We start from the raw sequence: 19340 nt of genomic DNA on the forward strand, positions 1-19340 counted from the left end.
TATTTTTGTTTTAAAAATCCAGGATTAGAGTAGTCTTTTTGCATGTAACTCAATCACAACTGTCTGCGAAGAATGCTCTCAGGAAAATAAAGTTTGATTCTGAATGAGCTACCTGAGGGTACAAAGCCATCACCGTCATAAAATAAATAAAGAAATACAAATAAAGAAAACAGTTTAAAAACTGGATAGAAAAAAAAAACTGGATAGAAATAAATGCTAATACAATCACCGTAACACAAAAAAAGTTAGTAAGAAATTTTAGATTTCTGCTGACATACAAAGTGGAACCACTTTCTGCCCCGCAGTGAGCACATGACATTCTTCCCACTAGTAGCTCTGTGGGGACGGCTTGCTCTTTTGAGAATTAGTTCATTCTCTAGGGGTGAAAGAGAAAGGGGAAGCTTGGATAATAAGACTCTATTTGGTGAACTGCAATTTGGTGCTGTTTGAAGTTTTGGAGATACGTTAACAACCAAAATATGCTCCCGTTTCCTCTATGTTAGAAAAGCCACAATCCAGCTTTGTAGAAATTGAGGCAAGGATGCCAGCCTATCCAATAGCCTGGCTACCTTCACAGAATCTTTAGAACTCATTTTCCTCAACTATCAACTCTTAGTAGTTATCAACGTTACGTCACTAGGGCCTAGAGAAGAGTCTCATGGCAACTGCAAGGCCCTGAATAAATATTTGAAAATTGTGAAAAGAATCCAAATTATTTCCTTGAGCCCTATGAGAGACCATATAGTTAGAGAGGCACGAATAAAAGGTATTTATTAACTACAAACTACGTTTTGTGATGGCCCTAGAAACCAAAAGTAGTTCATTGTTACTCTTGCCTAAGAATTCACTGTGGCACCAACCAAAAGACCTCTCTCCCTACCCCCAAAACCAGAGGTTCAGATTTTTTTAGATTCTTAGGCCAAGAACCAATAGATCCAAACACGAATCATATTTGTTTGTGTGGAATTGACTGGAATATATAGTAAATACAGATTTTGCAATCAACATTGCAAAAATTTACACTTATGTTATAATTTATTTGTTTTTTTTTTAAGATTTTTTTTTAAAAATTTTATTTATTTATGATAGTCACAGAGAGAGAGAGAGAGAGAGGCAGAGACACAGGCAGAGGGAGAAGCAGGCTCCATGCACCGGGAGCCCGATGTGGGATTCGATCCCGGGTCTCCAGGATCGCACCCTGGGCCAAAGGCAGGCGCCAAACCGCTGCGCCACCCAGGGTTCCCAATTTATTTCTTTATCAGTAAAAGTAATATGGTGTCAAGGCTCATAGGATTGTGTAAAACTCTTCCTGCTTCTTCAAGAATTGTGTAAAATTCTTCCTGCTTCTTCAATTTTAACTTTAATAGGATCCCTCAAAGGTCAGAGAGATCCACAAGACAGAAAATCCTTCTCTCACATTTGTGACAAAGTCCCTTGAAGGAAGTGAATTCTGTCCCCACCTCAAAACTCTATTTGGTGAACTGCAATTTGGTGCTTAATAGAGAAGTCCTGACTTATCTATTAGATACAGTAAGGACAGTGCTTCAAGCCCACAACACTTTTAGAGGTCCACAGAAATGCTTCCTTTCCAAGTCAGAAGAAAAAAAAAAAAGAACATTAGGTCAAAGAAAATGTTGAAATACAGAATATTCAGATATTCATCTTCATAGCAATACAACCATAAATACAGATGTGTGTATGTATAGGACAAAGGGGACCCATTTTGCCCCAAAAAGTCCTCTTAATTTTTTTTTTTTTTTTAAATTACTGCTTAGGTATCCCAGATGCCAAGTTTCCTTTTGCAGCCAGGGAGAGTTCTCACCTTTTTGCAAGAAATACTTTCTTGGGGGCTCAGTGGTTGAGGGTCAGCCTTTGGCCCAGGGTGTTATCCTGGAGTCCCAGGATCGAGTCCCACATCGGGCTCCCTGCACGGAGCCTGCTTCTCCCTCTGCCTGTGTCTCTGCCCCCCTCTCTCTCTGTATCTCCCATGAATAAATAAATAAAAAATCTAAAAAAAAAAAAAAAAAAGAAGAAGGAAAGAAAGACTTCCTTTTACCCACTTTCCCTGAAAAACAGTGACTTGTTTCAGAAGTTTCGGGGAACACGTTTCAAACGAGCATGCATGCATTCAGCTGGGAAGTGTCCCCAAAGTGAATTTTTTTTTTTTTCTAGAGAGAAGGGGGGTGGGGAGAGGAGCACTTCACGCCGGGAGATGCCCTCGCTCCGGCCAGGCCGAGGGGACAGCGGCGCCCGTCGCGTGCTCGGTTCCACGGCCGAGCGGCAGGGGGCGCGAGCTCGCAGCGCCTGCAGCCCCGTAGCCCTAGTTGCCCCAAGGTCATAGCTCCTAAGCCGGCTCGCCAGCCCGGGCCGGGACCCCCGGGGCTGCTGGGGGCGCCGACGCGTGGACGGGGTCCGGGGGTGTCCGAGGCCAGGGATGCGGTCACAATGCGGACGGCGGATGCGAGGCGCGGGGGGCGCGGGGCCCGAGCGGTCGGCGCGGCCGCCAGAGTCGGCGGCCGGAGGGGGATGGGGCGCGCGTAGGCGCCCGCCCGCCCGGGTCCCAGCCCCCAGCCCCCAGCCCCCAGCCCCGAGCCCGAGCCCCAGCCCCGAGCGGCCGAGAGCGCGGAGCCCGGTCGTCGGCCCCGGGACCTGGAGCCCGGGCCGCGGGCCGAGGGGGGCCCCGGGGGGGGGGGCGGCCCCGAGCCCCGAGCCCCGAGCCCCGCCGCGCGCCCGCCGCCTGCGCGTTCTCCCCGCCCCCGGGGGCCTCGCCCGCCCGGCCCGCCCCGAGCCCGGGGCCACCACCTCCGCCCGCCGCCGCCGCCTCCCCGCGGCCGGGTCCACCCGGGGCGCCCTCCCCCGGGCCGCCCCCGAACCCGGAGTTGGCGGGAGCCTATAAAAGACGCTGACGGCGCGACCCGCGGCCACACGGTGCAGGCTCCCGAGCAGCCGCCGCTCGCCCGGCGCCCGCTCCCGCCCCGCCTCGACCCGCGGCGCGACCATGGCCCATCACTGGGGCTACGCCAAGCACAACGGTGAGTGCACACGGAGGGCGGCGCGGAGGCGGCGGCCCCGGCCCCGGCCCAGACCCCGACCCCGGCCCGGCCCCGCACCTGCCGTTCCGCGCGGCTGCGGTCCGAGCGCCCCGGCGAGGTGTCCCCGCCCCCCCCGCCCCCCCCGCGCCCCGGTCACCGTCGAGGAATCCCCGCGGCCGCCCGAGGCGCGCAGCTCAGCCCCGGGCCCGAGCCCGGACGGTCCCGAGCATCCTACCCGGACCCAGGAGGGAGCGAGGAAGGGTTGTGCAGGGGGAGCATCCCGGTCGTTGATGGCACAAAAGTAGGGCGCCCCCCCTGCTCCCCGCCGACACACCTCAGCCTCAGCACCACCTGTGGCTGGGGCGCCCGACACCGACCGTCCCGGGGCATTTTCGTGGGCCGGTTCGAGCCCCTGGCGGTGATTTCTGAGTTTTTCCCATCATCTCCCATCCCCTAATGTTGGGGGTTGGAGAGGGGGAGGGGGGTGTCCCCGGGAACCCGGCTTTATAGCGCGGCGGGTGATGGGGTTCCCCAGAGCCACCCCAGCCACGCCGCGGGTGGGGGGGGAGAAGCCTTGCGCATCTGGGGGGGGAGGGGCGGAGCTCCCCAGGTGCTGCGGATCCTCTCCCTGGGAAGACAGGTGCAGGGGCCCGAGCAGTGACTCGGCCTTTACATTCAGTTGGGGGGCACCAGGGAGAAACCCCAACCTGCTCCAGGGTCTTGAATGGGCTCGAATACCCTAAATGCTAAGCCCAAGCCCTGACAGTAGTATCTGCCCCATCTCAGTTGCCGAATTTGATAAACCCGCTAGTATTTTTACACGGCGCTCACTCTCTGCTCAGTGAGCCTTCGTGCACTGATTCCAGCGCTCACAACTTACACGACGCAGATGCTATTACCCCATAACACAAATGAGGAAACTGAGGCACAAGGGTTTCTGCGGGGCCGTTCAGCCGAGTGGTGCCAGCCAAACCCGAGCGGAGCAGACTGGCTCCGGAATCCCTGGCCTTCCTAGGGGTCTGCTGTGCCCTTTCCCACGCTGGGGGATTCACAGGTCTCCTCTGGCCGCTAGGACCCGAGCACTGGCATAAGGACTTCCCCATCGCCAAGGGAGAGCGCCAGTCCCCCGTTGACATCGACACCAAAGCAGCCGTTCATGACCCTGCCCTGAAGTCTTTGTGCCCTTGCTACGACCAAGCGGTTTCTCAGAGGATCATCAACAACGGTCACTCTTTCAACGTGGAATTTGATGACTCCCAGGACAAAACAGGTCAGTGTTTAAAAAATAACTCTTTGCCTTTTACCCAGGAGCTACATCCCCAGCTTAATGGGAGGAATCAGGAGCAGTGGCTCAACACCACTGCTTGTCTCAGTACTCTAAGATGCCACACTCTGCTAATCTTCATTAGGTCCCCGGCTCTGCCAAGTAGGCTAATTACTTCCAAGTGGCCTGGGGCTGTGGCGCCCCTGTACAGTTCCTGGTTTCGATGTAGGGCATTGAATAATTGTGATGATCTGCTTGTGAAAGGTCACGAAAGGCAAGGTCCCCTGGAAGTGAAGCTCAGCAACGATGGGATTTGCAGGAACTGAACTCTTGAGGGTTCTCTGTAAAAGAGTTGCTTTCCAGAATTGATCCTTTCCAATAAAAACTGTATCTTAGTGCAGTCTTCAAGGTGGCAGTGAGGGAAGTGATGCAACCCTCACCACTTGAAAGAGTGAAATGTTTTGAAACATTGTATTTATGGCTACAGATGTGCTAAACCGGGGCCCTGTATTTTGGCATCCCCCCAGGAATTCATTCCACAAATGAAGATGTTTTAGAGTTGGTGGGCATACTTGGCCCATTGCTGACAAAACCAATTGCCATAATTTATCTGTGATAGAGCTGTTTACAGGATGCCCATTGAATGCTTCTTTTTCCTTTTAGAAACAGGAGAACAACCCCATTCAGACGTGGTAGCAGCTTTCTTTGCCCACTGGTTGATTTAATTGCCAGTGGCCTATTTTCCTGAGTGCTTTCCTCTGAAGGTCGTTGCAAACACATGATGTGTGCTGGTGGTATGGGAACCGGGAGAGCACCGGGGCAGAAAGAGAACACAGAGGACAGGGAAGCAGTCAATAATACTGTCAAAAGTTTGGAGCCATGACTGATAGTACTACTATGTACCGTGTAATTATAACCACCTTAGTTGAGTTGGCTATTCTTTTTTAGTTAGCTGTCTGATGTATTCAGTCCAGTTTGGAAAAAAATTCCCTCCTCGCCTCTTTAAAATTTTTTTTTGACACTTGACTCTCTGAAATAGTGATTCTAGAAGCCTATTTGATGGGGAATAATGTGAAGATCATCTGAGAAATGTTTTCAAGCTACCTGTGGCCTGTGTGCACCTCACCCTAGAACACACACACGCACACACATATTCTGGCATAGTATAATGACTAATTAGACTTTGATTAATTAGATTTAGTAGAGGATGCTCATTGAAGACTCCTTTAATCATTCTACTACACCGCCTTCCCAAGAAACAATGCTCAAGTGATTAAGTATAAGGAAAACAAATTTCTTTCCTTTTTGTTAAGGGTACTGTATATTTTGATTATAATATGACAAGGCCATAGGTCTTGGTGGTGGTGTCCATATAGAAAGGATGCTATAAAGTTTCATGTTTAGTTACTTGAAAACCAAAAAAAGTGAGCTATGTTAGTCTTTATAGATTTCTAAAAAAAAAAAAAGAGGTACGATGAATGTATGTTTCTGTGCTGCCAGTGGAATCATTGTTTTCAATGAGTGTAATGTCCACCAGATATAAACCTCATTGGATGCTACGTAGAAATTGGGTACTTTTTTGGAGTAGCGAGGAAACAAATGTCTAACGAATAGAACCAGATGAGATAATTCCCTATATTCCTTACAAATCTGATCATGATGTAATTGTTACAGTAATATATTATTACTGGAAAGTGGATTTCAGCATTTAGTGTAGCAATTATGAGGATAGAATGGGGTCAGGTAGCCATGGAATCAAATTCTAGCTCTGCCGCTATCTAGCTCAGTGGCCCTGGGAACAATAGCAACTCAGTCTCTCTAATTTTTAGTTTCCTTAACTGTAAAATTGGAGTAATGGTAGGATCTACCACAGAGGAAGGATTAAATGGGACGGTAGATATAAAGCACCTCGCCCAGCACCTGGCACATAGTAATTCCTCAATAAGTGACCATTGATTGCTGTTTCCATGTCTTCACACCATTTGGCTGCTTTTATTAGGCAATTGCTGTAGTGATTGAACCTGTGGTAAGATTTCTGAAGAAAGTTTCTAATTAGCTGTCAGATTACCTGCCATCACTTGATGGGACTTAAAAATTCTATTTTTATATGCTCCTGAACATCTCACTTGTCGTATTAAAGTGTGTACTGATTTTATATATGATGTCACTACATAGTTATATGTTTTCGCTTGAGTATGTCAAGTTCTGATCGATTTCTACACAAGCAGTCACTGGTTAGAACTAGCCACACTTTTCTAACTACTTCTCCTGGTGAGTAACACATACATTATTAAAACCCATGTTTAGATTGTGAAACAAGTAGTTCTGAAAGGGTCTCAAGCCCATGTCTTTAAAGACACCTGTGTTCTTCTCTCTCTCTCTCTCTCTATGTATATATATATATGCACACACACATATATATTATATAGCATATCTATAAATTTATAGCATCTATCTATCTATCTATCTATCTATCTATCTATCTATCTATCATCTATCTATCTATCATCTATCTATCTAAAACAATAACAAAACCGTTCCTAACGTCAATTAAATGCAAGATCAGCTAGGTACCATGAAGGTGGGCTAGAGGCCTGGTCTCTTTCCTGTTTCTCTAGAATTCAGGCTGGGGATATCTAAAGTGGAAAGACACAGAAAAAAACAGATGCTGACAGTGACACTGGTGAGCCCAACAAGGACATACATATTCCAAGGAGCTATGGAAACATGAAAGAGACTTAGGAGTCGTCCTGTGTAAAGTCAGGAAAGACTTTCCAGGGTAAATAAAAACTTGTGCTGAGGCGTGAAGGATTTTGGTGTCTTGGAGGAGATGCCGGGCAAAAAGAAGTAGGAAAGACCAGGGGATTTGAGAGAGCACAGTATGTACTCTGACAGGCAAGGAGGTGCCATAAAAACAAGGAAGAGTTAGTGTTAGAATGACTTGCTCTCCTTTAGGTATGAAAGATCCCTTTGTAACTTTGCCCATACTCTTCAACATTGCCGGTTGTTTTGGTTAAAGAAGGAAGCTCTTTTCCCCCGACAAGGATGCAGACTATATTAAAATGTTGGCATTAAGGAAAAACACACCTATAGAATAAAACGAACAATCATAACATGCAGAGAAACACCCTTTAGACTTTTTTTTTTTTTAAAGAATCCTAGGCCTGGGGCACCTGGGTGGCTCAGTGGTCTGAGCGTCTGCTTTTGGCTCAGGTCATGATCCCGGGGTTCTGGGATTGAATCCCACAGCAGGCTTCCCCTGCTTCTCCCTCTGCCTATGTCTCTGCCTCTCTCTGTTTGTCAATCACGAATAAATAAATAAAATCTTTAAAAAAAAAAAAAGGAATCCTAGATTTTCAAGTTTGAACAAATGATGGAGATACTCCAGTCAAATTCACTTAAAATAAACATGAGGAAACAATGTTTAACTGACTTGCTGGTCATCTTCTTTCTAGTTTGTCGGGTGAGACTCAAATGCCCATCACTTAAAAATAGAATTGAATAAGAATCTTTGAATGATAACCATACTTAATATTTAATGTGTACATACCATGTTTTTAAAAATTGATATGCTTTTCTGTATATTTAAGTCTAAAAGTAATTTATTCATTTTGGTCCTTTGATATTTTAAATCAACAACTGAACATCTCTTTTTTTTTTTTAGGAGTTATTTTTATGGGATTAACATTTTTAGATATCTCTCATGTCTTGTTTTCTACATTTAAGTGCGTCAGTTCATTTTATTGATTTATTGATTTTTACCTCAGTGAGATTTCAGCTTTCTGGAAGTTCTCATAGGTTTAAGTTTTCAAATATATCCTAAATATTTTCCTAGACTCAAACTAAGGTATCAGGAACTGGGGTGGTTGAGTTTATTAGTATGTTTAACTTGAGAGAATCCTTTTCAAGTGTGGAGTTAATAAAAAAAAATGTGGAGTTAACAGGCTTTAACTAGAAGTTCCCATCAATCTTCTAAATTCCTTTAAAAATAAACCACCTTTAATTAATGAAAAATGGCTAATCCTGTTAGACTTTCAAAAAATTATTAAAAAATAACTCTCCCTGCTTGAGTTCTTTTATTACTAGCTTTATCTGGGAGAAAAGAATACTAGTCAAATTATTAACTTCTGCTAACTCATTAACTTTTATTAATGAGTTTAAAACTCTCCTGCTTTATTGCAATGTTAGATGCAAATATTGAAAAACCAATGCCTGAAATTATTGAGCTGATCCACATACAACTCTTGTATCATTTCTGCTCTTTAGAAATTGAAATATTTTTATCTGTATATATTATTGCAAGAAAAAAGGAAGGAACAGATGACCTGTGCTCATTTCAAACAGACCACTGTCAGCATGACATATATGAGTCTTGCTTGATTTTCAAGGACTTGTTTTTGAAGCTTTAAAATTATCTTTCTATGAATAATTTTAAGTTAAAAGGAAACATAATAGCAACAAGTGAAAAGATTTGTCCTGCATATTGTTAATGGTGTAAGCAGAAACCTAAGTATTTATAAAACTGACCAAAGCATTCCAAACACTATATTTAATTATGTTCATGTCAAAAGAGTTTTTCTTTTTTTTTCACTCTCATATAATTTCCATACACCTGAAACTTAAAACTTCTGTTCTCTTGATTTTTAATTGTTGTTTACCCTAGTGAAAGTGACAGCTAAACTTCTCACTATTTAAAAAGAAATGGATTGTGGACATCTTTTCCTCATTCATTTTCTTGATTCTAGTATGTCAACCCTCAGATTATTGGCTAGTGTTAAAAAAAGGAAAACAGCAATGCATGATTTAATAATTTCCAATTATTCATAAAAGAAGATTGTTTATCTGCTGGAAAATGCTGCATTTTTAGTAGACTTAGTCTTTTACTTCATTAATAAGAAATCCTTTAAATTGAATTTTAAACTAAAGATTATTGAAAATGGCTTTTTTGTATTTTGAATATAAGAGACATTATTGATATTTGTTAAGGTCTTTAGTTTGTTTTTTGGCTACATCTTATGTTAAGTAATAATAAAGTGATTAGGAAAAAAGCATTTAAAAATGCTAAATTTTCAGTTTGCTTGTAACTGGAGTGAATGTCTTAATTTTAACAAAAAACATAATTTACATAATTTCTCTAAGTAATATATATATAGGAAGACAGATTATAATATAATTAGTGCTTATTTTGTGTGTTGTATATGCAGTATGTGTAACTGATGGCAGATCATAGAAATTAAAATTAGCTGGAGCTCTTGGTGTTGAGATTTGGATTTAAATTAAGTTTTGGGAATCTTGAAAAAGGTGTCCTAGTGGAAAACCCCACTTATATCTCTCCCATTCCCGTGGAACACATTTCTGTGATACAATAAATCATTGACTCTCCAGAGCCCCCACTAACATGGCTGGATTTTAAAGAAGAAAAATATACTCAGTCTGCAGTTTCTGCTATTTTTTTCAAATTTTTTTTGGCATCATCAAAACAGACTTGATTTTAAACTGGGACAGTTTAGTAGTGGCATATAGTAATCAAAATAAGTAAATAAATAAGTAGATCTGGAAAAAGTGCAAGCTCTCTGTCTTTCAACCAAATATCTTTTTTATTTTGTAAATAAAAAAAATATGCCACCTTTATTACAGTTTGTAGTAATTTATTATAACAATGTTTTTGGGAGGGCTTCATTGACTAAACTCCATGCTAAGAATTGGCTGAGAAATAGCTAATGAGCTGAAGAAGACGAGAAATGGTTCTTTTTGGTGCAACTAAATTTTAAGAATTGAATAACCTCTCCTAGGTACCATGGGCTCCTAATCTACATAGCAACATAGTTTTATTTTAACAGGAGCTAAAACAGGTGTCTGGTAATAATAGATAAGCACTGAGTGTGTTTAATTATTGAACCTGGAGCATTTTTTTTTTTTTTTTAGTATTAGCAAAGCTTATTTAATAAAAGCTCATATACATTCTTGCCTAATTCTAAATGTTCTCTGAAATAAGTAAGTTAGGCTGGAATCTTAAGATCTACAAGGGAGTGAGTAAGAATAGGAAATAGCAACTAAGCTTTATTGTTTTTAAAATTTAAGATTCTGATATGATTCTTCACAGGGAAAGGAGATACATTTAGAAAGATAAGTTATCTTGGATGCCTAATATAGTTTCATTTTATTTTCATTTATTTTGCCACTTGGTAGAATTAATGATGCAGATTATTTGCTTTTTATGGTCAGCCAGTTAGTAGCTTTAAAGTCATTGTAAAGGAATTGTTTCAGTACGAATTTATTTCATAAATATATATTTTGTGTTGAGGGTATATCATTATGAAAAATGGAAATTCTTTCATTTTTGAAAAAGCCTAGAGAAAAGGGCAGATAAGGCTAATTCTTTCCTTACAGCAGAATTCCTAGATTAAAAAAAAAAAACTTTTACAATAATTTGTTTTTAAGTCTCAAAAGATGTGATTTTATCAGAATATATCCAAATTGATATTTCTTAGCAGATCTATAATATAACACCACTTATAATTGGTTCTCTCTTTTTTTTCCATTCCTTCTTTTTTTTTTTTTTCCCCTCCTGGCCTATTGTAAAGCAGAACTGGCAACCAGAGATTACATCAAAAGCCATAGGAAAGGCCTCAATGTCTTCCAGCCAGCTCTATTTTTTACTTTGGGTAGATGAATGGGTGTTGCTACCGTCTATGTGTATTTGGGTGAAGTTAAGCAAAGTTGATTATTCAGACTTTGTTGCTTTGTTTGGCAAAGCCAAAGTAAGTTTGAGCTTATTAGCTTATAGAATTATAACCCAAAGCCAATAAATAATACACTTATAACAACAGATTGTGGAATTAAACTAATTGTAAAAGCTTTTAAATATATTGGTAAAATTTCCTTAATGTGCATATAACTTAAAAAGTTTTATGGAGAGGATGGAGGAGAAACTGATTTCTTACTATTTTAATTCTCTGTAACACATAGCTCATTAATTATCTGCAAAGAGATTGTAGTCTAAGAAGATGACATCTAGTCATATTCTTCTGTTTCATGTTTTACTCTAACAAAATTACATTAATACCAGAAGAGTAGAATCGTAAGATAGTTACTAAAGTTAGAATTTTAAGTTTCTGGAGACAATAGAGTATTGCGTATGTTACATGACCAGCAAATTCTTAGTGAAGTAGTAAGCAATTGAATGGATCCACTCTACAGATGAGGAAATTAAGGTCGGAAATGTTCCAATAAAAAAATCTTAATGGGAAGAATGCATGGGTGGCTCAGTCAGTTAAACAGCTGACTTTTAGTTTCGGTTCAGGTCACGATCTCAGGGTCCTGGGACCAAACAAGGGTCAGGCTCCACTGGGAACCTGCTTGAGATTCTCTCTCCTTCGCCCTCTGCCTCTCCCCCTATTCATGCATACTCTCTCTCTCGCTCCCTCTTTCTAAAATAAATAAATAAATCTTAAAAAAATTTGTTTCTTTATGGGACAAAGCTAGTTAGTAACAGTGACAATCCAAATTCTGAAGAATTTGGGAAGCCAGGGCAAGGAAAATTGGATATTGTACTAAGATCAATGGAATGCTTATTGTTTCACAAATTCTGGGATGGAATAACAGGTGGTTAGCAAAGCAGGTGGTGGGACAGCCATTGGGCCGTGTAGAACCGAGGTTCCCACGTTTGTTAAGTGTGTGCTGCAGACCTGCATTGGCAAGCAGCTGCATGGGCAGTTCCTCAGTGATTCACAGAGGACTTAATAATTCCACCCAAAATTTCCTCTCTCTGAACCAGAATCTATGACTCTTGAACAAACCCAGGAGAGAAGTATCACTGTGCTCAGAAAACAGATGGGCAAAGCACCCATCCTTCGAGCCAACACAAGTGAGGAGAAAAGCCAGTGGAAATGATTTCGCTGAGCACTATAGACTAAACTGGAGTCTGGATTTAGTTTTCACCGAGTGAAAATGTTGCTACAGGCATAAATTTAGAACTATGAGACAGGATTAAGTTAGATTGTAATATTTAGTACTGTGTGTGTTTCATGTGCATATGTATGTGTGTGTGTGTGTATACATGGGATTGGGTGTATGTAAATACAATCATATACATATACACACTCATACACTCATATGCACATGTATAATATACATATACATATATTACATATATATATATATTTTAAATTTTAGTGCTGAAAGGAGGACCCCTCACTGGCACTTACAGATTGATTCAGTTTCACTTTCACTGGGGTTCATCTGATGGGCAAGGTTCTGAGCATACTGTGGATAAAAAGAAATATGCTGCAGAGGTAAGATACGCTTTTTTGCTTTCCAGGGAAAAATGTAAATTGATATTCAGCATTCATTTCAAAACCTTAATTTTATAAATTCGACTCAATCTAAGTGAACCACTTTTTTTTTTACAAAGGACCTTCACATTTGCTTTTTATAACTTTTACTGGTGATATTACAATTAATGCTGCAAAACACCCTCTACTACTTCCGAGGACAGCATTTGCAAAAAGTAAAATGATTTCAAATTGGAGGATCCTATTCTAATATAAATCTAGAAGTAAAATTGGTGTCTTCCCTCAAAAATATGTAATTCTTTGTCTTAGAGTTGAAGTCATTTGCTGTTATGCTAAATAGTGGATAATTAGAATTAAAATGAAAGTTGATATTTTAAATTATCCACATTTTTACCTTCTTTAGTAACCTCTAACTCTGAAGAAAAGATCACTGAATGAAATCTGTAGGTTTGATTATGTTTATCATTTATTATGGTTTTGTCTTCTACTGCTTTAGCTTCACTTGGTTCACTGGAACACCAAATATGGGGAGTTTGGAAAAGCTGTGCAGCAACCTGATGGACTGGCTGTTTTGGGCATTTTTTTGAAGGTTAGTTGATGGCCCAATTCTTTTTTTCCCTGTTCTTGAGAAAGATTAACCAAACAGAACATTCATGATAAACAGGACATTCTACAAAGAGCCTAGGAAATGCCTTTGGCTCCAAAATACTTTCAGGCTTATATCCCCCTCCATATCTGCTAGTAGCAGTTGGGATGGAGGACAAAAAAAACAAATCAGAGGTATTAATTAGGTGCTGTTTATATGTAAATATGAAGGATGTGTACATGTGAAATGTGAAAGGAGAAAGTGGTATACTTCAGATGGCTACTGATTTTGTTTTAAAATTCATCCTTAACTAGATAGTACTGTTTCAAGATAGACAATGCTAAATTAAGATCACATTTTGGAAGGCTCAAGGACAGTGACTCAATATTGGAGAATTTCAGGCAACAGTGGGACATACAGGTTGAGCTGCCCTTTAGACAGTTGTAAAGCAAATGGAGAAAGGTCTGGGCTGGAGATTCATGGGGCTGACGTCATATGTCAACGTGGAAGCTACACATGAATATGAAATCATCCAAGGAAAGCATGAAGAGGGAGATGATAAAGCTGCTGAGCATGCAGTCCTGAGATATTGCAAAATGTAAGACATTTAAGACAGTGAGAAAGATGCTAATGAAATGACTAAAAAGGAATACAAGAGTCCAGGGAACTTGCTGAGGCTGGAGGACAGAAGGAAAGCCAGAGGAGAGAATTTCAAAAAGGAGAGAAGTCAATAGTATAAAATCCCCCCCCCCTTTTTTTTAAACATAGACAGAGGGAGAGGCAGGCTTCTTACGGGCAGTAGCCCATTGTGGGACTCGATTCCAGTACTCCAGGATCACGCCCCAAGCTGAAGGCAGACGCTCAACTGCTGAGCCACCCCAGGCACCTCTACTTTGAATACTTTTTTTTTTTAAAGATTTTTTTTTTTTTATTTATTCATGAGAGACACAGAGAGAGAGAGAGAGAGAGCTGAGCCACCCCAGGCACCTCTACTTTGAATACTTTTCTTTTTTTAAGATTTTTAAATTTATTCATGAGAGACACACACCGAGAGAGAGAGAGAGAGAGAGAGAGAGAGAGAGAGAGAGAGAGAGAGAGGCAGAGACACAGGCAGAGGGAGAAGCAGGCTCCATGCAGGGAGCCTGATGTGGGACTGATCCCGGGTCTGCAGGATCAGGCCCTGGGCTGAAGGCAGAGCTAAACCGCTGAGCCACCCGGGCTGCCCAATAGTATTAAAATCCTGCAAGGTTAAGGTAGGCACTTGAACAGTGTCCTTTGATATGGCAGTTGGAGGGCAGTTGGAGGTCACTGGTGACTTTTGAGAGGGTAGATTCTGGGAAACTATGGGGTGGGGTGGGGGGGCGGGTAGCAGAGGGAAGTTGTCAGTGGAAATAGGGAAGTTCATGGTGCCAAAGTAATCAAAGTGAGATGGATGGATGGCACCTAGCAAGTGGTAGACCTTGGTGCACTACTTGGAAATGTTTTATGGTAGAGCTGCCCAAATCAAAACTGATGTAGTGCCAACTGGATTACAATGCCTTGTATGTTGTGTCTTCTTATAGATTGGTGGTGCCAATCCAGGCCTACAAAAAATCCTTGATGCGCTGGATTCCATAAAAACAAAGGTACCATTGAATTTTCTGCTACCTCAATAGAGTACCTATTTTTTATATCCCACTGATTTTAGGAAACTTTTTGGATTACATTGAATCGTCGTAGTTTGACATGTAGTGTTTTTGATGAGGAGTTAATAAAGGTAAAATGTTGCTTATATATTTATTTAACTTTTCTTTATCCAAAAGATGCTGGTGTGATTTTAGGCTTGCATTTATTTAATCTTGCTTCCCCAACATTTGAACATTCATATACAAGAGTCAGAGAATTCTCACGACTGCAAAGAAACTGAAAGATCAACTGGTCAAATTATTCACCCATTCATGCAACAGATATTTGCTGAGTACTTACTCCATGCCAATCACCTTGTTAATTTGGGAGGTGTAATGGTGAGCGTGAAGAATTTTCCACCCCATGTTTAAATTCTCTTTATGGCAGAGCCATGTTTAGGTCATTGAACATCTTTTAAATATAATCACCAAGGGCAGCTCTGGCTCTTTAAAGCTCATCCTCAACCTGAAGCCTCATTACCTTCTGAAAGGCTCATTCATTACTGACCCTTTTGAGCCATGTAGATTAACCTGATTCAAAAACACTAATTTAAAAAAGATATATGTACATTGCAGCATTATTTACAATAGCCAAGATACAGAAATAGCCTAACTGTCCAAAAAGGGATGAATGGATAAAGAAATGTGAGATACACACACACACACACAATGGAGTATTGCCCAGTCCTAATAAAGGAAGGAAATCTTGCTATTGATGACAATGTGGATGGACCTTGGGGGCATTAGGCTAAATGAAATAAGTCAGACAGAAAAAGACAAATACCACATGATCTCACTTATATGTGGACTCTAAAAGGCAAACAAAAACAAACGCACACACACAAAAATGGGCCCATAGATACAGAAAACAGATTGATGGTTATTCAGAGATGGGGGGCGGTAGGTGAAGGGGATCAAAAGGTACAAACTTCCAGTTATAAAATAAATAAGTCATGGGGATATAATGTACAGCATGGTGACTATCATTGATAATACTGTGCTGCATATTTGAAAGTTGCTAAGAGAGTAGATTTTCAAAGTTCTCATCAGCAGAGAAAAAAATATTAGTAACCAGGCATGGTGATCATTTTGCAATATATGCAAATATCAAATCATTATGTTGGACACCTGGAGATAATATAATAATATGTGTTAATTATACCTCAGTAAAACAAACAAAAAAAAGTAAAAAATGTGATTATGATTGCTGTTTCTTTTGACTCCATTCTCTCATAGCCTTTTATCTACCCCCAGACTAGTTATCTTTAGTTCCCTTTAACTATTCCCATACAACAATGTTCTCTCTTTGTGACAACCTTGTTGCTCTATCCTATGCTGTTTGCATCTATTGTTTTTAAAGTGTGGTATCCAGAAAGAAAAGCGGTTCTTTAGTACTGTGGTAGCCATCAGATAGGGTAGCAAGACAAAAAGATACTCTATTTTTGTTATTGCAGCCTAAAATTGCATTATTTCGGTGGCAGCAGTTTCACTTTAAATATTGATCACACTTAATAGCTTAATGGAAATTATAAGGAATGATTTTAGAGGAAAAGATGAGTATTGGACACGTGAAAATACTATAGTCGGGCTCTCTTGCCCATCTCTGCTCACCTATATTTCCAAGTCAAATGTCTTTAGTTAATTTCTTTTTACTTTGATTTCTGGTTGAACATGGGACTTCTCTTTAAAAAAAAAAAAAAAAAAAGTTCTGGCAACCAGAGGGGAATATTTGTTTCCTAATCTCCTGCCTTCCTCCCACTCTGACCACGTGGCATTTGTCGCCTGTGTGTTTGTCTTATCCTAGGGTAAGAGTGCTGACTTCACTAACTTTGACCCCCGTGGCCTCCTTCCTGAAAGCTTGGACTACTGGACCTACCCAGGCTCACTGACCACTCCTCCCCTTCTGGAATGCGTGACCTGGATTGTGCTCAAGGAGCCCATCAGCGTTAGCAGTGAGCAGGTGGGTTTTCTAAACTGAAGTGTAGAGCATTTCATGGAGCGTGGCTTTTGGAGTCGGACAGGCCTGGGGTTGAATCTCCTCCTGCTGCTTCTAGCTGTGGAACTACCATCCATAACAGTGCTTAGTGGATAAACAGAATTTAAGAAATATTTGCTGTGATTAGCCACAACCTTAGACAGTTTGTTTGCTCTATAAAATTGGATGATCATGAGCAATAAGGGAGAAAGATATCTGTCGTATAATAAATGCTTTTATCTAGGCTACAGGGAAACTGAGGACAATGAGATTCCATATTCGAGCTTACGCGGATAGCGGTGGTAACTCACGGCCAACTGTTCACTCACATAAGAGCTTATGGCGGTTTTATTTGTATTGGAATACATTTCTGAATTCTGACAAAAGTCAAAGCCATCCCTGGGAGGAAAAATATCTATCAAAACTCGGTCCAGTTCCTTGAATAGGCTGGACCAGACTCGTCCCTTTCTCATACAATATAGTTAATGATGTTCAAGTATTCGTGCAGCTTCTAAGTCACTGATTGTACCCCCAGACTGTCTCTGTTCCCCACACGGCTGAAATGTAGAAAGTGGACACTCCTCTTTCAGGAGGATTCACAAGAACCTGGATCCTGGATAATTTAATTAATGTTGCAGTAGCTGATTGACATTGAAGTTGACTTCGAGGGGTGAGACTGAGGGACTGTTACTGGACCAAAGAGGTCAAGTTAGAGGCTGTTGATCCATGGGCTGCCTTATTACTGCCCCAACCATCCTTTTTCATTTAGATCAAGACTCGGCAAAGGGAAGGGAGGTTCCATTTTGCAAAAACAACCTCAAAGACGTAGGAGAGCATTTGAAGACTACCTGTGTCACATCATTGAGCCAGGGAGCTGAAAGGAGGTTAAAAGGGACTAAAAATCAGCCAATGTCAAGGGTTCAAAATCCAAGTTTGAGCAACTTCATTTCTGTGTTCCTATACATTTAAGCAGAGATGCCAGCCGATGACTTGTCCCCCAGGCCTTGTGGACCCTGGACCACTTTATCCAGTTGTACGGATGCTGTAGTTTGTCTTCCTGGGACAGAAAACAAACTCTATAATATGGATCTACAATGTTTATTATTATTTTACATCTCAGAGGTGTTCTGTAGACTTTTGAGATTTGACTTTAAAAGTAAAAGAGGAAAAAAACAGGCTCACTGAAAGTTTCCTTCCAAACGGTACCAGCAATCTTGGGTGTGTTTTCTAGAAATTGATTTGTTATCTAAAAGCATACATATATGATGTTTATGGGATTATATGTTTATGGGGAACCAAAGTGAACTTTGAACATCGATACGTGGTCCTGTGAATGTTGGAGAATGTATCTCAGGATGTAACACAAGCACATAAATGCATACTATTGTGAAACCTGTATTTTTGATTTTTTTTGTTTTGCCTTTTAGATGCTGAAATTCCGTAAGCTTAATTTCAATAAGGAGGGCGAACCTGAAGAATTGATGATGGACAACTGGCGCCCAGCTCAGCCACTGCACAGCAGGCAAATTAATGCTTCTTTCAAATAAAATGGCCCCAGAGCCCATGTCCAAATAATGGATCTTTGGGTTTTCCCTTAGCTAAGCACAAATCTACCTTGGTGAATCGGACCTTGCCTGCTTTGCATCTGGTTTTCTAGATCCTTTATCTTTTACCTGATGTGCTCATTAGTAAAATGTGAAGAACTTGACCAGTTGTCATGCTTGACGGCATTTCTGTGACTGGTGCTTTGCTTATGGTAACAGCCTTTCTGTACTAGAGAATATAATATAAGGAATAGGAGAAAAAGTACCTTGACTTTGTTCATAGCACATGGGGTGATGAGCGTTGACAATTGTTAAAATTGCTAAGTTTAAAACCTAGGAAAGTCAAATGATTGAGTGCAAATCCATACCATGAGGTAAATTGAGCTGTGTGATGTAAATCAGGTAAAATGATCATGATTCTGTGTAATGTAAATCAGATAAAATAAATGTTCGTGATTCCAAGATGTTATATTAAAGAAAAAATTTTAAATTCTTATATATTTGTAGCAATGCTATCTTAAATATGAATTATGTTGTAATTGAGTGACTTTTGAATTACAGAGCTGTAAATGAAGTATTATCTGTAAAAATTGTTATAATTATAGTTGTGATACAGAGTATATTTCCATTCAAATGATATATCATAACTTAATAAATATTGTATTTTAGATATATTCTCTAATAAAATTTGGACTTCTACTTTGGGTCATTTTCTTTTATGCTGGGCAATGGGTAATAATGGAAGAGCAAATGTGTACTTTAATGACTCCTATTAATTCATTATTAATAATAAGCCATCATACTTGGGTTCTCATAATTGTGGGAATTTCCATAAAAGGAAAAATCCTGAAGGTCATTTACTATTTGCCAAGAGCCCTTTTAGGTGCTTTCTGAGCGCTCATTCACGTGATCTTCATGAATGAATGAATCCTACAAGAGAAAGGTGCACATGCTGAATCAATATATACTCCTTGGAAATAA

At 40.8% G+C, this 19340-nt stretch overlaps 1 protein-coding gene across 1 annotated transcript; it reads left to right on the top strand.

Annotated features, from left to right (window-relative positions):
• The first annotated feature begins 2872 nt into the window (after window positions 1-2872).
• Window positions 2873-19058, top strand: CA2 (carbonic anhydrase 2). The gene is made up of 7 exons (XM_025433603.3): window positions 2873-3032; window positions 4105-4302; window positions 12472-12590; window positions 13087-13179; window positions 14739-14801; window positions 16645-16800; window positions 18243-19058. Exons 1-7 carry the CDS (start codon window positions 2999-3001, stop codon window positions 18360-18362), a joined length of 783 nt encoding a protein of 260 aa, XP_025289388.1. The 5' UTR covers window positions 2873-2998; the 3' UTR covers window positions 18363-19058.
• Window positions 19059-19340: the final 282 nt, after the last annotated feature.

Source organism: Canis lupus, chromosome 29 (genome assembly GCF_003254725.2).
Source record: "Canis lupus dingo isolate Sandy chromosome 29, ASM325472v2, whole genome shotgun sequence".
Taxonomy (NCBI): Eukaryota; Metazoa; Chordata; class Mammalia; order Carnivora; family Canidae; genus Canis; species Canis lupus.

Bases quoted from the DNA above. Each gene is read 5' to 3' on its own strand.
- CA2 (XM_025433603.3), top strand. From the start codon at position 2,999: ATGGCCCATCACTGGGGCTACGCCAAGCACAACG. The intron at 3,033-4,104 runs GTGAGTGCACAC...TCTGGCCGCTAG, and splicing joins GGGCTACGCCAAGCACAACG to GACCCGAGCACTGGCATAAG. The intron at 12,591-13,086 runs GTAAGATACGCT...CTACTGCTTTAG, and splicing joins AAAAGAAATATGCTGCAGAG to CTTCACTTGGTTCACTGGAA.